This window comes from Teleopsis dalmanni, chromosome 2 (assembly GCF_002237135.1).
Source record: "Teleopsis dalmanni isolate 2A chromosome 2, ASM223713v2, whole genome shotgun sequence".
Lineage (NCBI taxonomy): Eukaryota > Metazoa > Arthropoda > Insecta > Diptera > Diopsidae > Teleopsis > Teleopsis dalmanni.
In genome coordinates, this window is record NC_051847.1 from 125,326,372 (window position 1) to 125,341,263 (window position 14,892).

The 14,892-nt window shown below is 28.1% G+C and overlaps 1 protein-coding gene across 1 annotated transcript in view; it reads right to left on the reverse strand.

Moving 5' to 3' along the window:
* Nucleotides 1-1,849: 1,849 nt before the first annotated feature.
* The window catches only part of LOC119683788 (acetylcholine receptor subunit alpha-like 2), a 64,146-nt gene continuing 51,103 nt past the window's right edge, over nt 1,850-14,892 (reverse strand). The window contains exons 2-7 of the mRNA XM_038097652.1: nt 12,296-12,450; nt 12,038-12,218; nt 11,254-11,413; nt 6,204-6,783; nt 5,829-6,030; nt 1,850-2,154 (exon numbers count right to left, since the gene is read on the reverse strand). Coding sequence (XP_037953580.1) covers nt 1,960-2,154; nt 5,829-6,030; nt 6,204-6,783; nt 11,254-11,413; nt 12,038-12,218; nt 12,296-12,450 — 1,473 coding nt within the window. The 3' untranslated portion in view covers nt 1,850-1,959. The remainder of the gene's footprint in view (nt 2,155-5,828; nt 6,031-6,203; nt 6,784-11,253; nt 11,414-12,037; nt 12,219-12,295; nt 12,451-14,892) is intronic.

Sequence of the window (14,892 nt, forward strand, 5' to 3'; positions counted from 1 at the left end):
CCTTGGACTAGGCTGAGAACTACCCCGGCTAGGAAAAAGTAGGTTCATTACAACCGCAAGTGCACTTTTTAGTACTTTTAAATGATAAAAATGTTTTAATGAAAGTATTTTAGATTCCTATGCATAATACGTATATATTCATAATACGTATATCACATTTTTCTGCCATTAATATAGTATTAGTTCTGCAAATATATGTTCCACCAAAACACACATTTCCTTATTGTAGTTTTAAATGAAATAACTCATAATATACAGATTTTATTACTCCTATGGAACAAATTCTTTAAAGAACTTATATTTGTCTAGTTACGACTAATAATATTTATTAGTCGTCTTTAGTATGCAAATCCCACTTTATTTTCCAATCTGTTCAGTATGTATTATTTGTAGGCTATATTGTCAGGTGATGGCTCTATTCCCTAAATCTTACCTTGGATAAACCACGGTGTTTCAATGTTACTGATAGCTCTCATAAAATAGCCAGTAAGATAAGATTTTGTGTTACAATATGTCAGCATTTTGGGTAAACATGCCAAAATTTAAATTTGTTTTTAATAAAAATATGTTTTTAATCACAAATCATAATAAATTAACGATTTGTGATTATTTTTTAATATATTCTTTCTGAACTTTAATTTATAGATCACTGTTATTTTATGCTTATCTATGGTAGTTAATATCTTTTCATTTCGTAAAAAACGTTCTCTGTAAATGGTTTTTGAAGTATGTGAAGAGTCAAAATATGATTTTGCTTCGGAGCTAAAAAGCATGTACTTACCATTCCTTAATTTCTTGTTTTGATTTAGATTCTTGGGAGATGATCTAAGTCGCGGCTTAAAATTATTTTATTCTTTATAAAACGTTATCAATGTTCCTTACAAAGTTTCTTACTAGTTTATTTTTGTTTCATTCTAAACACAAAAGCTTTTTCAAACCCATATTGCTCACTTCAACTAACGAAAACTTTCGATCTTCAAATAAAACTGTAATGATCAATCGAAGATCTCCCAAATCATAAGCTTCAGTTTTGAGTGTTGAGACGATTTCTGATAATGATTCACTCCATGCGAATCGCACTCAAGGCAAGTACTACGATGTTTAAACAATTCAGATCAGATTCATCTCATTCCTTTATTTAATTAATAATTACTTGAATTCAATTAAGTTTAATTTTGATTTAATTCTATTGACATTTTAGTAAAATCAAATTTTACTTTGTTCTTGGTTATTTATTACCAGCTTGACTTAATTTATTTTAGGAAATCTAATTGTCAAATTTAAGGGATTTTACCATTGCTCAAAATAATTTTAAAAAGTGACTTAACAAATATACTAATAAATTTATCTATTAAATAAATGGATAAATGTCCAATAGAACCTTTACATACCATAGATTAATAGATAAGAAAGTATTTTTGTTAGAGAATAATGGGCAGCTCTTTCACAAGGAAGAAACAAATAAAATGCTCTATACCATCAATTTTATTCGGGTCATTCAAGTTTATAAAGTTAACTGAGCAGTAAATTTATTATTTATATTTTATTGACTATTAATATAGAAAAATACTCCTAGCAATAAAGCTGTGAGTGAATATTGTAAGGCCAGTGTTTACTTCAACTTTTCAATTGAATTAATTACTTAAGCAAGTGAGAGAGAAAGAGAATACTTTAAATTAAATTAATAAATAAAATAAATGCTATTTATTAAACTTAAATATAATTTATTTAAAATGTTGTATGCTTACTGACTAAAAAATCTTTGAAATCTTAAAGTCTACAATTTTTACATATATAGTTTCAATTGATTAAAATTTAATATAACTTATGTTTGTTTGATTATTAATTATTAATTTAATTAAGCTATAATAATTGTATGGTATAACACTCATATCTGTTAACATTCTGTTTTAGCATTGCTGTTATTAATATTATTTAAATCGAGGCAAGAAAGTCTTCTTAAGATTTCTTTTCAGTTAAATTGTAAATTTGCTGAGCAATCACTGATAGTTCCACATCAATAGGTTTTGTATCATCGTATAAGGATGGTGCTTCACATAGGATCATAAACGTACCCACTAACGATGCAATCATGAATATCCAAAGAAACAATCGATCCAAGACCATAGCAACAAAACCCCAATCTTGATCTTCCTGAAATAATAAAATAAATGGAATAATTAATAAAATAAGATTTCTGAACGTTTTGTTTAGAGATAGAAAGAAAGTGGATTATTTTTAATAATACTCTACTTGCAAGGATACTTGTCAGTAAATTCAAAATTATATACCTGCTTTAAAACCATATCTGTTTTTAGAATTTTTTTTTGGATAATCTGGTTTAATTTATTAAATAATTTATTCTTAAATTGTTAATCAATCTCATTGGATTGAAAATTTACCATTTGCCTAAGGTTAACAGATTGTTGTTCTCTTAAAAGGAAACAAAATCAAATAGCGGCTAATAAGCTTTATCTTTTTGCATACACACTATTTTTATGAAAAACTAATAAATAACTAAAAACCTCATGTAAGAGACTGGAAAGCATGAATGTCTTGCTAAACTAAAGATCGAGTCCACTCTAGACTATATCATATATTACAAAAAATATATCATCCTCTTCGACGAATTATTTTGTTATGTGCAAAAAATGTAGTACATCCGTGAACATAAAAATATTTTCTAAAAACGGGACGAATGTTTACTGTTTAAGGATAACGGAAACAAGGTCTTGAGAATAGGATAGTTAAGTTTGTTTACCTGAAGTTATTACCAATTATTTTATAAGAATAATTTTTGGTAATTTTTGTAGATAAAACTTATTTCAAGATTTAAAAACAAATTTATTTTTCTTAATAATAACAAAAACTATTTTTTTTTGAAATATTTGTGGGCACACAATTTTGTATCTATTATATATTTACTTTAAACTGCTCTGTAAAGATCAGTTTAAAGATTTATCTAAAGATATAGGTAAAAAATGTACGAAAATATGTTGTTGTTGATATTTATAATTTCTTGAAATTAAATTAAATAAACCACTTTACTCTTTTTAGTTATTTTTTTGTTTGCTGAGATTAACTTTAGATAATTTTCATTTAATTTAAGGAAGCAAAATTTTTTTTGTCTATCGAACATAATATTTGTTTAATAAGTATATGCTAGTATAGAAGAACTGATTAAGTTACACATTGATGGAAATTGATTAGTTTAAACAATTTAATACTAATTAAAAGTGAAGATAATTTTTTCATTATGTTTACCATTAATTGGCAAGACTATCGGACTTTTCATTTTTTACTGAAGTGGACAGATTTTCAAAGCATACTATGCCCGTCACCTATACTTCACTATTAGATCTTGAAATGTGCAATCACAAAATACAGAAAAACGAAGACGATTTTATAGAAATATCAATGAAGAAATCTTTTCAATAAAATATAATAAAATATTCAAAAGGATACTTTAGTTAAAGGGGACAACATAATCGATAACAAAATATGAAAGACGAAGTCTCACTCAATAACATTTAAAGAAATTCTTATTCACTTCACTTAAAAGGAATCTAAAGTTTTTTATATGTTTTGTTGTTAATTTAATTGATATAGTAAATGGATAATCTTAATTGATAATATTGATGAGAAAAAAAATTTTATATTCTTAAGTGGGTTATGATACATTATCTATAATCAAATATTATATTTATAAAATATTAAAATCCTTAATTACAATTATATACAATTAAAAGGATATAGTATTTATATTAGAAACATAAAATAATTTATAATTTTTTATTTTTGCGTTTGATAAATATATCAGAATGTATCATTATATCATTATATCATTATATTTAATTCCCTAAAAGAGAAACCTTTGCAAGATAGTCACCAGTTGCTACTGGAGAATATCTATACTTCGATTTATGGCAATAGGAGTGGCATAATACTTTAAAATTTATACAGCTACTAATTACTTTTATCATGATTTGATAATAGTGCAACTACATATACTGTACCATACTAAATTTATATAAAAAAAACTTATTTAGTCATATATAATGATAACTTCATTATATTGGTGGTTCATTTTATTTAAAATTGTTGGGAACGCTAAGATAAAATTATTAAGATTGCTTCTGGCTACATATACTGTATTATTTGCTATACTAAAGCAATTAGGCTCAACACCATGTAACTACTCTCCGAAAGTTTAAAACAATTACGATTGCGATATGAGATAATCCACTTTTTATCAGATCAGAGTAAAAAATTCATTAGTCTTTATTTGTTTTCCCTATCTAATACAATTGGTTTATTGACATGATACTATATTGAAGGTAGTTACACTGATGAGAATTAGTGTGTATGGTTTTCCCATATATATATAGGGTATATTTCTACTTATATTTCTGTCTATTTCTATATATAGTATCTACAGTCAGAGCTATTATAGTATGTAATAGGACTAAAAAGTAAAACAGTGCTCTTGCAATGTTTTTATAACTGAAACAAATATTTTCTCGCTTTAGGATAGCGAAATTGAAGATAAATTCGAACTAAAGACTAGTTGCAATGCCATTTAATGTGGTATTTCAACGGACAAAGGCTTAAGTGAGTCCCGTTTATATGAACGCGCTTTATAGCGTTTTACTTTAGCTTGGTTGTTTGAAGATTTGTATATGTAAGTATGTACTTACTACAGTTTTAATAAAATTTTTTTTTGTTTAAGATAATAATCCTATTTTTCAGAAAGTACAGTATTAATCCTAAAATAAGTTTATGGCCCTGATAATACAAACGTCATGTTCATACAATTGTATATCAAGTTGTTCTATAGTAGTCAACATTCACATCAACATATTCTTTTCTTAAAACTTTTTAATAAATCTGTATCTGTACTTTCAATTTGCATTGTATTCTATCCTTAAAGCATTTTACTCTTAACCTCTAGTAGTTGGCTGATTAAATGCATAACCTAGCGAATAGTCGAGTAGTGCTCTATTGACCATAAGCGCATGCCAAAAATATGAACTGCAGTCGAGTTGTTTCTTTCCATTGTTATTTTACACTAGCTATTAAAATATTTCGTGCTTTTTCCTCACCTAGATGTATGCTGTATAGATTATTTCATACTTCTACACAATGCCGGTAGCAGTGGATTGCAAACTTGATTGAAACGATAACCTCAGGACAAAAAGAAATAAAAACCTAACTGCAAGTCAATTGCACAAAAGCAATTAAAAGCGGATTTAACGAAGTTGAAATATTTGTTTTCAATTTCAACCAAGATACGAGTATCTTTGAAAATATTTGCAACAACAATAACGATATACAAGTTGATATTTTTGCTTGAAGGGGAAAAAAGTTAGTGCAATTTGAAAAAATGTTAAAAATTTCTCAATCAGTATCAATCTATTGCAAAACTTCAATGTTGGCTGTGTTGGTTCTGTGGTTAAGATTTTATAGTATCCATAAGCACAATCGTGCCATCACATCAGCCAGAAGCATTGATTGAAGAGCAGCAGTAGATGAGCTGTAAAAATACTGTAAAATGTAGCTAGAGATAAAAAATTCGAATGTAACCAATAAAAGAAAACCAACGTTGAAAAATATGTGAAGCTAAAAATAAGTCGCGAAAACAGCAGGAAGAACACCAAGTCCCAAAAGTCCAATTAAAAATTCAATCTGCAAAAAAAATTTGCAAAGGATACTAAATGACAGCGAAAAGATATGGTAAAAAATGTTTAACTAGCCGTACTAGAGTGCAAGGAAAGTACATTGAAAAATAAAGAAAAAATTGTAAATATAGAGTATGAAGCTGTACTTACCGCATTGAACTCGTCCTGCCGTTGCATATGGTGTTGTATGAACATGACGTTATGTATGGCTTTTTCCAATTCAAAAGGATATTTTTTGCGTTGTGCCACATCACTTAAAGAATCATCGAGACCGGAGAGCACTGAGGGCAGGCCATTATAGCCACTTAGTGTGCTTAAGCCGCCACCAAGCGCACCGACAAGGCCACTGAATCTGCACATAAAATTGTTAAAAGTATTACGTACAATACGATTATTGAAGTATGAAAGTAAATGCTGTGTAAGTTAATATAATAAAAGATATTTCAAAATTAAATTAAAAGGAAAATCCTTGCAAAAATATTGTATTATAAAAAGTTTATTTAATGCTTAAGAAAAATCCTATACCTATTTGTAGCTGAAGTGGCATGCAGACCATTGCAACCACCCACACGTCCTTGCATGCGTCGAAAAGAGTCCGGACTTGAGCCACCTGAATTCATTTGCATTTCATCCATTAGTGCTTGACCAAATTTAGTCTTGCTAAATTTGGTGCCATAATTGATTTTGTTGGCGGCTAAGTCGCGTAACAAATCTTTGGGTACGCGCATCAGTAACAACTTAGGTAGACGCTTTATGAAGAAGGCACGCACCCATGGTGCCATTTTGTGCGTGCTCGGCTTACGATAGTGTATGTTGAGTATGATAATCGTTATGACAACACTCAAACCAACCAGCAACATCGTAAATAATAGATATTTACCCAAAAGTGGCAATGCTAACGATGTCGACGGTATAATCTCTGATATGAGCAAAAAAAACATAGTCTGCGATAATAGAATGCTAATGCACAATGCGATTTTTTCTCCTGAATCTGCTGGTAAATAAAATACCAACACGGACAAATATGAGATGCCAACGCATGGAATAATGAGATTGACTGTGTAAAACAGTGTTTTCCTTCGCAATGTTATGTTGAAGAATATATCTGAAAGGGTGGAACAATCATATTAATTGCTGAAAATCACGTTTTCTTGTATATTTCAAGTGAATAGTATATTTCTTTAACAATTAAAAAATAACTATAATTAATTCAATTGTTCCATTCACAGTGAATTTGATAATAAAATTTTACAATAAATTGACCAAACTCTAAGTTAGAACACACAAAGTCAAGTACGGTTTTGGGTCAGTTAAATAATTAACTATAATTATTAATTATAGAAAAGTTAAGAAATACTATGTTATAAGTGAAATCCAGCTTGAAACTGATATAAATATACAACTGCAAATATATATAAATTGTTTCTTTAAAAAGTAACATTGCACATTTGTACGTTTGAACATAAATCGATTATTATTTGTTACTAAATACATATAAAATAATACAACATAATAAAAGCAAATTAAAATTTTATTGAATATATTTTAAATTTGCAGCTGCAAAAATAGTTGGCATAAATTTATATTTATTGATATATGGATTTATATTCAAGTTTAATCATAAATGTCTAGATAAAATTCTGCAGAAATTGATTTTTGGGGCATAAATAAAAGTTGCTTAAATAAAAATTTGCACAATTCTAAAATGCATCCTCAAATGCTTTCTGGAATTGTAGACACAGTTTAATTTATTTCCAGAAATTCATAAATAAAATTCATATAAAATTTTATAATATCGACTAAACTTGTTAAATTGGAACAAAAGTAACAAATAAAAAATAATTAATAAAATAAACAACGAACAAATTAAAAAATTAATTGTTCTAAATAGGCGCACTACAACTTTCAAATTATAATTGAACTTTCTGGTGCTGTCAAGGCATGGAACCAAAAGTTGAATTTGAAAGCATTTCAGAAATAAAAGGTCAACTGAATTAATTACTTTACTTAAAGTTGGATTCATCGGTGTGAGTGGCAGAGCGCTGTGTGGAATGAAAAGTTTTCATCTAAAATTTTAGGGGATTCTGGCGTAAAATGTTTTATGCCTTCAAATAGGATACAAAATTTGCATTTTATTTGTCAAATTTTTACTTCAAGGTTAATTAAAAACTGAAAAGTTGTCATTTCAAGAACCCCCAAGGAGTAACAAATTGCATTAAACCTAATCCGTTAATTGTTTCCATTTTGTTGCCTTATTTATAAGCTACGACTATGTAATAAATTGTATTGTTCTTAAAAAGTATTAAAAATATTTTGTCAAACAATTTTCAAAACAGAAAATAATATTCATAAATTATTATAGTATATACTCAAAATTGTTAGAAAAAGGAGCTGTGTAGGGGTATATAAACAAGACAACAAAAGTTCATACTTCTCTTGTTAATATTTCTTTTTTAGTACAATTATAAAGGATTATATAGAAAAAACTAGGAATCTGATTACATATTAAAATTATATAAACTAATTGCGCTTCACTCGTCGATTATAGACAAACGTTGGTGATAGAAAAAAATTCTTCAATAAAAATTACTTATTTTATATATATTTGGCAGGACCCGAGTTCGATTCCTGGTACTTGCAGTCTCAAAAATAATTATTTACGAATAATTAAATATAAGAATTATTTCCAAGACCACTGATGAAGGGTATTTGGCAATACTCGAAACAGCTGTATGGTCAGCCAAAAATATAATTATTTAAAATAATTTAAAAAAAAATTAATTTTTGTTGTTGTTTCACTTCTGTTCGAAAACCTCTTTATAAAAATTACTTGTAAGATAATAAGGTATTGATGTACAAAAAATAAACATAGAGGAATATGTACAAAAATAAATAAAATTAAGAAAAAATTTGAGGAAAAATAACTTGCCAATATAACTTTTGAACCTATTTAGATACAAACCAAATTAAGAAATATTAAGGCTAAAATTAAGGCTAAAAACTACAAAACGACTTAAGCTATACTAAATAAAAGTTGAGAGAAAAGTTCTTTGTAAGATCTTTGGTCCTCTACGAATTGACAATGATGACCAGCTTTATCGCGACATTGATATAATTCAGCGAATTAACATTCAGCGACTTCGCTGATTTGGTCATGTCGTAAGAATGGATGAAGATGCTCCAGCGAAAAAGGTGGAAGAATAGGTAGAGGTAGACCGTGTCTATGGTGGAGTGATTAAGTTGAGAGAGCACTAACTGGACTTGATGTACGAGATTGGAGAAGGCACGCAGCAGAAAGTCTTAGGGATACACGCTGTATTAGGCTGAAACTCGGTAACGGTTTATTATGGCTAAATAAATAAGTAAGTAAATAAAATAAATAAAAATAAAATGTTACGCATTTTTCAACCTCATATTTTAGGGGCAGTGTTGCTTTTGACACCTTCTATTTTAGTAAAAATTTAAAATTGATCTTTCCTTCAGTAATAATTTTTTTTTCGTTTTTTGGATTAAAAAATCATTTTTCGAGGATAAAGTACATTGATATAAAACATCCTGTATAAATTTGTATATGTATAAAATTGAAACTGTATGTGTTTATTTCCTTCATATAGACGTTTCCTTTCGTTTTCACTAGATAATGGCTTATCTGCCTAAATGACTACCTTATAATCATATGATGACAATTGTTCCCATATGTACTTAAACCAATTCATCAATTGATTGTGTTCCTGAAATTATTTTGTAAAGGTAAAATGATTTGAATTTCGAACGTTGATATTTGAGGATGACAACTCTGTCTGATGATGTTCTCTGCCTCCTGTTTGGTAGGAACTGTTTGTAATGAAGTGATGAGCTGTAGTTGTTAAATTGTCTTCAATTTTCAAGGTAGCCAAGGACCCTATATATATTTCAACCATTGTAGTTCTTATGCAGTAGTTGCAGAAATGTAAGATTAAAGTGGGTCAAGCAGTGCAGGAAGAAAAATTAACTTAGTTTTATCCATCAAGATAATAGTTTTTATCTTAATGAAACACTTCATCACACTCTTCAGTGACTTCACTCTTGAATTACGATTTCTCAAGCCTTATACTTTAAGTATTATTTGAATTAACTACTTTTTTTTCACGATTTCTAGATACTGGAACATTGAACAAGCCAAGTTTGGTCTTAACCCAACAATGTAGTAAAGACTTTTTTCATATTAAATGAAATACATTTAAGAAATGATAAGTTGGTTTAAGAAGCAATTAAATGCTGAAGGAATTGGCATGTCGTATTTATGAAATTAATTCTACTATATGAAATTTATATGACTATAAGTTAATATGTCTCAAAATTTTCAACTAAATATCTGACTAATTTTAAGTGTAATAAAAATCCTTTAATTTGATGTTTAATATGTTTATAGGTTTGGAGATTTTGTGGTTATAATTTTAAATTATTAAAAAATGTTCAGTTTCAAGCAATTTTTTAAAATTTTCCTAATCTGTTTCTTAATCTAATAAAATGCCATATTCTCGAAGTGACAATTGACTTTATTTGAATATAGTTGCTGAAGGATTATTTTAAAATAAATTTCATAAAAATGTGAATGTAAATGAAATACTATATAATATAATTGCACTATATAATACTATATAATATAATATAATTGCATAAATTTGTTTTTTAATTTAACACTGTTCATTGGTGGTGCTATGTCTGCCTTACCAAGTGGGAAACCTGTCTCAGATTATATTTTGCACTTTCGTAACAATTCTCAATATACAATAACATACGTATTTTTACTTGAATTGTTATGACTTGCTTTATAATTCCGCTACTTTATTTTTGTGACTATTTTACCCGAGAAAATTCAATACAACATAGATATAAATTATTATTATTATTTATATTGTTGTATTGTATATTGTTATTCTCTATATCATATATAAGAATATAATAATATATACAAAAAAAGAAAATAATGTATAATTTTATTATACTACTTTATAAATTTTTTGTAGATAATCCAATATACATAATGCATAATATAATACATTACATTATAATAAGATATAATCCAATATAAAACATTAGTAGGAGTATTTTTCAACTAGTTTTTGTAAGAGAAATTGTAAGATTTTGGTATAAAAACTGTTGTTCCAATGATGCAATGAATTTTTCAATGGATTGTCGATATTATTTCTATGAAGGATAGGGATGGAAATAATTTTTTTAATTTCTTTATGTATCAGATATATATTTTTCACTATTTTTAAGAGTACTGAAAGGATTAAAGAAAAGAAATATAATGCTATAATGTTAAAAAGAAGAACTGATTATGGTATCCAGTTATAATAAACTATCTTTTTTTATTTCCTTCCATCCTAAATCCATTATAATACCACTTCATATCTACACTTTTCACATTTTAGTCCCTTCGTTCATAGTAAAACAATTTAAGTTTATAAATCTGTCGTAAATCTACTTTTTTCACATCTTTATAGTTATTTTTAAAATTTTAATTGTCTTAGCAATCGTAACATAAAAGTTTTTATTGTTTATTCTTTAATGGATTTCGGTAGCTTACCTGGGTAAGGTTCTGCACAACATGGATAAAATTTTTCATGCCGCTCTGCAGGTACACCCAAAATATCCCACTCCACACTAGGATAATATTCACGTAAATCAATGCCAACCTCAACCTTATTATCCTTGTCGTTTTTCTGGTTTATATGCTTCAAGTCAATCTAAAATACAAAAATGTGTAAAGAAACAAAACAAAAAAGGACATTACATACTATTAAACCCTTAAGGAAATAAAATCATAAAAGGACAAAAGTCTTAGGAATGCCGTTTGATTGCAACTGGCCTTTTTCTTAACGATTTTGATATTTGATGCCGATTAACAAAACATTCAAAGCGGAAGCATTTTAATAATTTTTTTGTACACTTTTGTCAGAGGACAAAAAAAAGGCGTGGCATTGTGGTAAAACTAAGTAGCGTACCCATTTCCGTTCAGGGTACATCTGTGCACTGAAGTGAAAGCTTCAAGTAACAACCGAAACCAAATTCAAACCAAAATTACCCACCAACAAAAAATTTAAAGGGAAGCTCACACGCTGTTTTCGTCTGACTCGAGTTTGTAAATTTATGATGTGCGCGTGTTTTTATGGCATTCACTAACAATAAAAATGGCTTTGATTTTTTCTTAATTTTATTTTCATATTTTAACACTTTTGGGAAGTACAGAGCACATCCTTTTTGCTGTTGTTCAGTCAGAAAAAGGAGACGATGTTAAATTATATACAATAGTTAAGCTTTACGGCAATGTTCTTGTCGTTGGCTTAAGTGTAAATTTACATAAGTGATACCTGATCTCCGTCGTAGGTCCAAGAGCCAAATTTCATGAAACATGTTTGTTGATCAAATGGAAAATAACGTACATCGATTTCACATGAGGATTTAAAAATCGCTGGCGGTGTCCAAACGACTTTGCCTGTGTAATGCAAAATAGCTTTGGTCATTGTTGTTACCACATATTCACCATCGGCACTATAAATTTAAATTTTATTTCAACGTTTTTATACAAATAATATTTATGTATATGAACACACATATTCTGTACTTACTTATTGTAAAGCACAATATCTGGTAACCAAATGTGTTCTGATGGTACATACAATTCTGTAACGCCACCATATTCTGAAGGGTCCCATTTGAATTTGTGATCCTGCCATTCATGTTCAAGCCATACGTTAGTTGTTAAAATTTGATCCTTGAGATTCTACATGAAATAAGAATAATTTGTTGTTTTCATTTTTTTATGTAGATATTTTCATGAAAATGAAATTTTATATACGTAATGATGTTTTTAATGTTTAGTTTTCAGCGCAATTTAAATTCCAACAAATTTAATAATTTGAATTTTTTTATCTGAAAACGAGTAAAAAACTTAAAACCAAATTTTTATTTCATAGTTTTCATATAAATTCATATAATTCCAATATGTATGTGGACCACATTTTAAATGGAGTTCTTTTGGGTACAATTTACATACCATTGCCATTACGTAATTCTCCTCAGTGAATTGGAACAATGTAATTTTATCTTTTGGTAGGTCACGGAATATGGAGAACATGAACACAACGAAAGGAACTAACTTACCAAACAAAGAATCAAACATCAATGAACTAAAACTAAGCCATTTTGTACTATGGTGAACAAACTGAAATACTGGGAAGACTAGAAGTTCAAAAACTTCAGGCTTTGGCACAGGTCAAAAACAAACTTAGAGATTCATGAACTCATCTGAGGCGGTTTCTAAAAGACTCTTTACACTGAGCAAAGAGAATATCGAAACTCTCACAGGGGATTTTGAGATAATAACTCAACATAATGAGTCATTGAGAGATAAGTATCTACCGCTTTTATGAAATGGATGTTGAAACATCTGAACACTTTTCTTATTAATGTGCTAAAATGAGCAGCAGCAGACTTTTCCAAGATTTATTGCTACTCATAACGCATAATACAAAAGTGCTCTATTGCATTGTAAGCCTAATGATCGGTTAAAAGAATACCAGTAAGCTCAATAGACCAAGTGAGTTACGGTTTTTAGTAATTTCCATTTAACTAATTATAATAATAATAATGGCCTTACGTTATAGAATTGGAAAGTGTGTGATTATACAGTGATTTCTTAAATCAGCTTGATATTCTAGTGATATAGATGAACTCATAGTATCATGTGTCCAGTGCTCTGCATTCTTAGTTTTTTTTGGATCAATATATACGTATACGTATACTATTTTTATTTTGATGACGATAGTTAGACCACCACTATATGCGTTTTATACATGTTTACTTCTGGAACCACAAAATTGGTATCCTTGTAGTTGATAAACTATTTATTATTATTTTTCTGAATTAAATCGATTTGTAGTGGGTTGCTAAATAAACATTATTTTATATATTTTAATGTTAAAACAGTAGATATTGTAGTGTTAATACTTTTATAATTATAAAAAAGTTGTTTATATGAATGAATACAATTATTTTCGAATATTTAGTTAATTCCTTTATTTCATAAAGAGAAATCTGCTTTATTCCTTCAGTACTTATTATTTTGATCTGATTATTTAATAATGGTTGTTACCATGTAAATAGAAAAATTCAAGATCCATTGAAGAATAAATAGAAAAATTATATATTTATTGCATTGTATATCAATATCAGCTCCTATACATGTAACTAGAGTTTCAACACTTAAGCTTTTTATATCTTTTGAGTTGAAATTCCATGATATTGATACTTTAAGTTTATTAAATCACTGTTAGAGTGCATTCTGCACGAACTCTACGGCTCAGCCGTACAAATCGCGTGGCAACATTAAATTTAATTTCCGCATGAATGCTGCCAGATTACAAGAAACCAGCATCTATTGGTGGCACTGCCACTGGTGCTGGCAGTTGCATTTAATATAGCATTTCTTGTCCGCATATTTTTAATATTTTTTCCTCTTCTACATTTTACTATTTTAATTTTTTCCTTAATATTGGATTGGGTTTGTTGTGTGCAGTCCATTACACTGTTACAATCGTCCTAACATTTTTTTCCAATTGCAACGTTGTCATTCCTCATAGGATGACAGTGCAATTGCTCGGTACACAGTTTCTAATGTTCTTTCCGGTGTTTGCTGACAGCTTGGAAGGATTTAACTATTTTATTACATTTTAATCTGATGCAACTCAGCACTACAAAAAATCCATTACTATAAAAATGTAACTGAAAAAATTTTTTAAGGTTGCCACATAAATGACTTTAATTTTCATGAATAAATTGCATTTAATATATTATTTAGCAAAGATGTAAGACGATATTAGAATGTTGATGGGTTGTTGGAGACAAAGAAGAGTAAAAAATAAAAGAGATTTTAGTAGCGTTGCGCGGATTAAAAGCTATTAGTTTGCTGTAGAAGAAGTTCCAGTTAGAAACAAATTATTTTAGATTGAGACTTTAGTAATATAAATTTTTTAAAATGTAAAATAATTTGAAATTATGGTTTAATCAGGTCTTCTAATTGTAATACATATACTATTTTTATTTCTTTCATATATTTATTATAAATTGGTTTATTATAACTATTATTATTATAAATCATTTTAATTTAAAAATATATTATATATAAAATATTTGTGTAAATAGGAAACTAAAAGATACTGTCAAG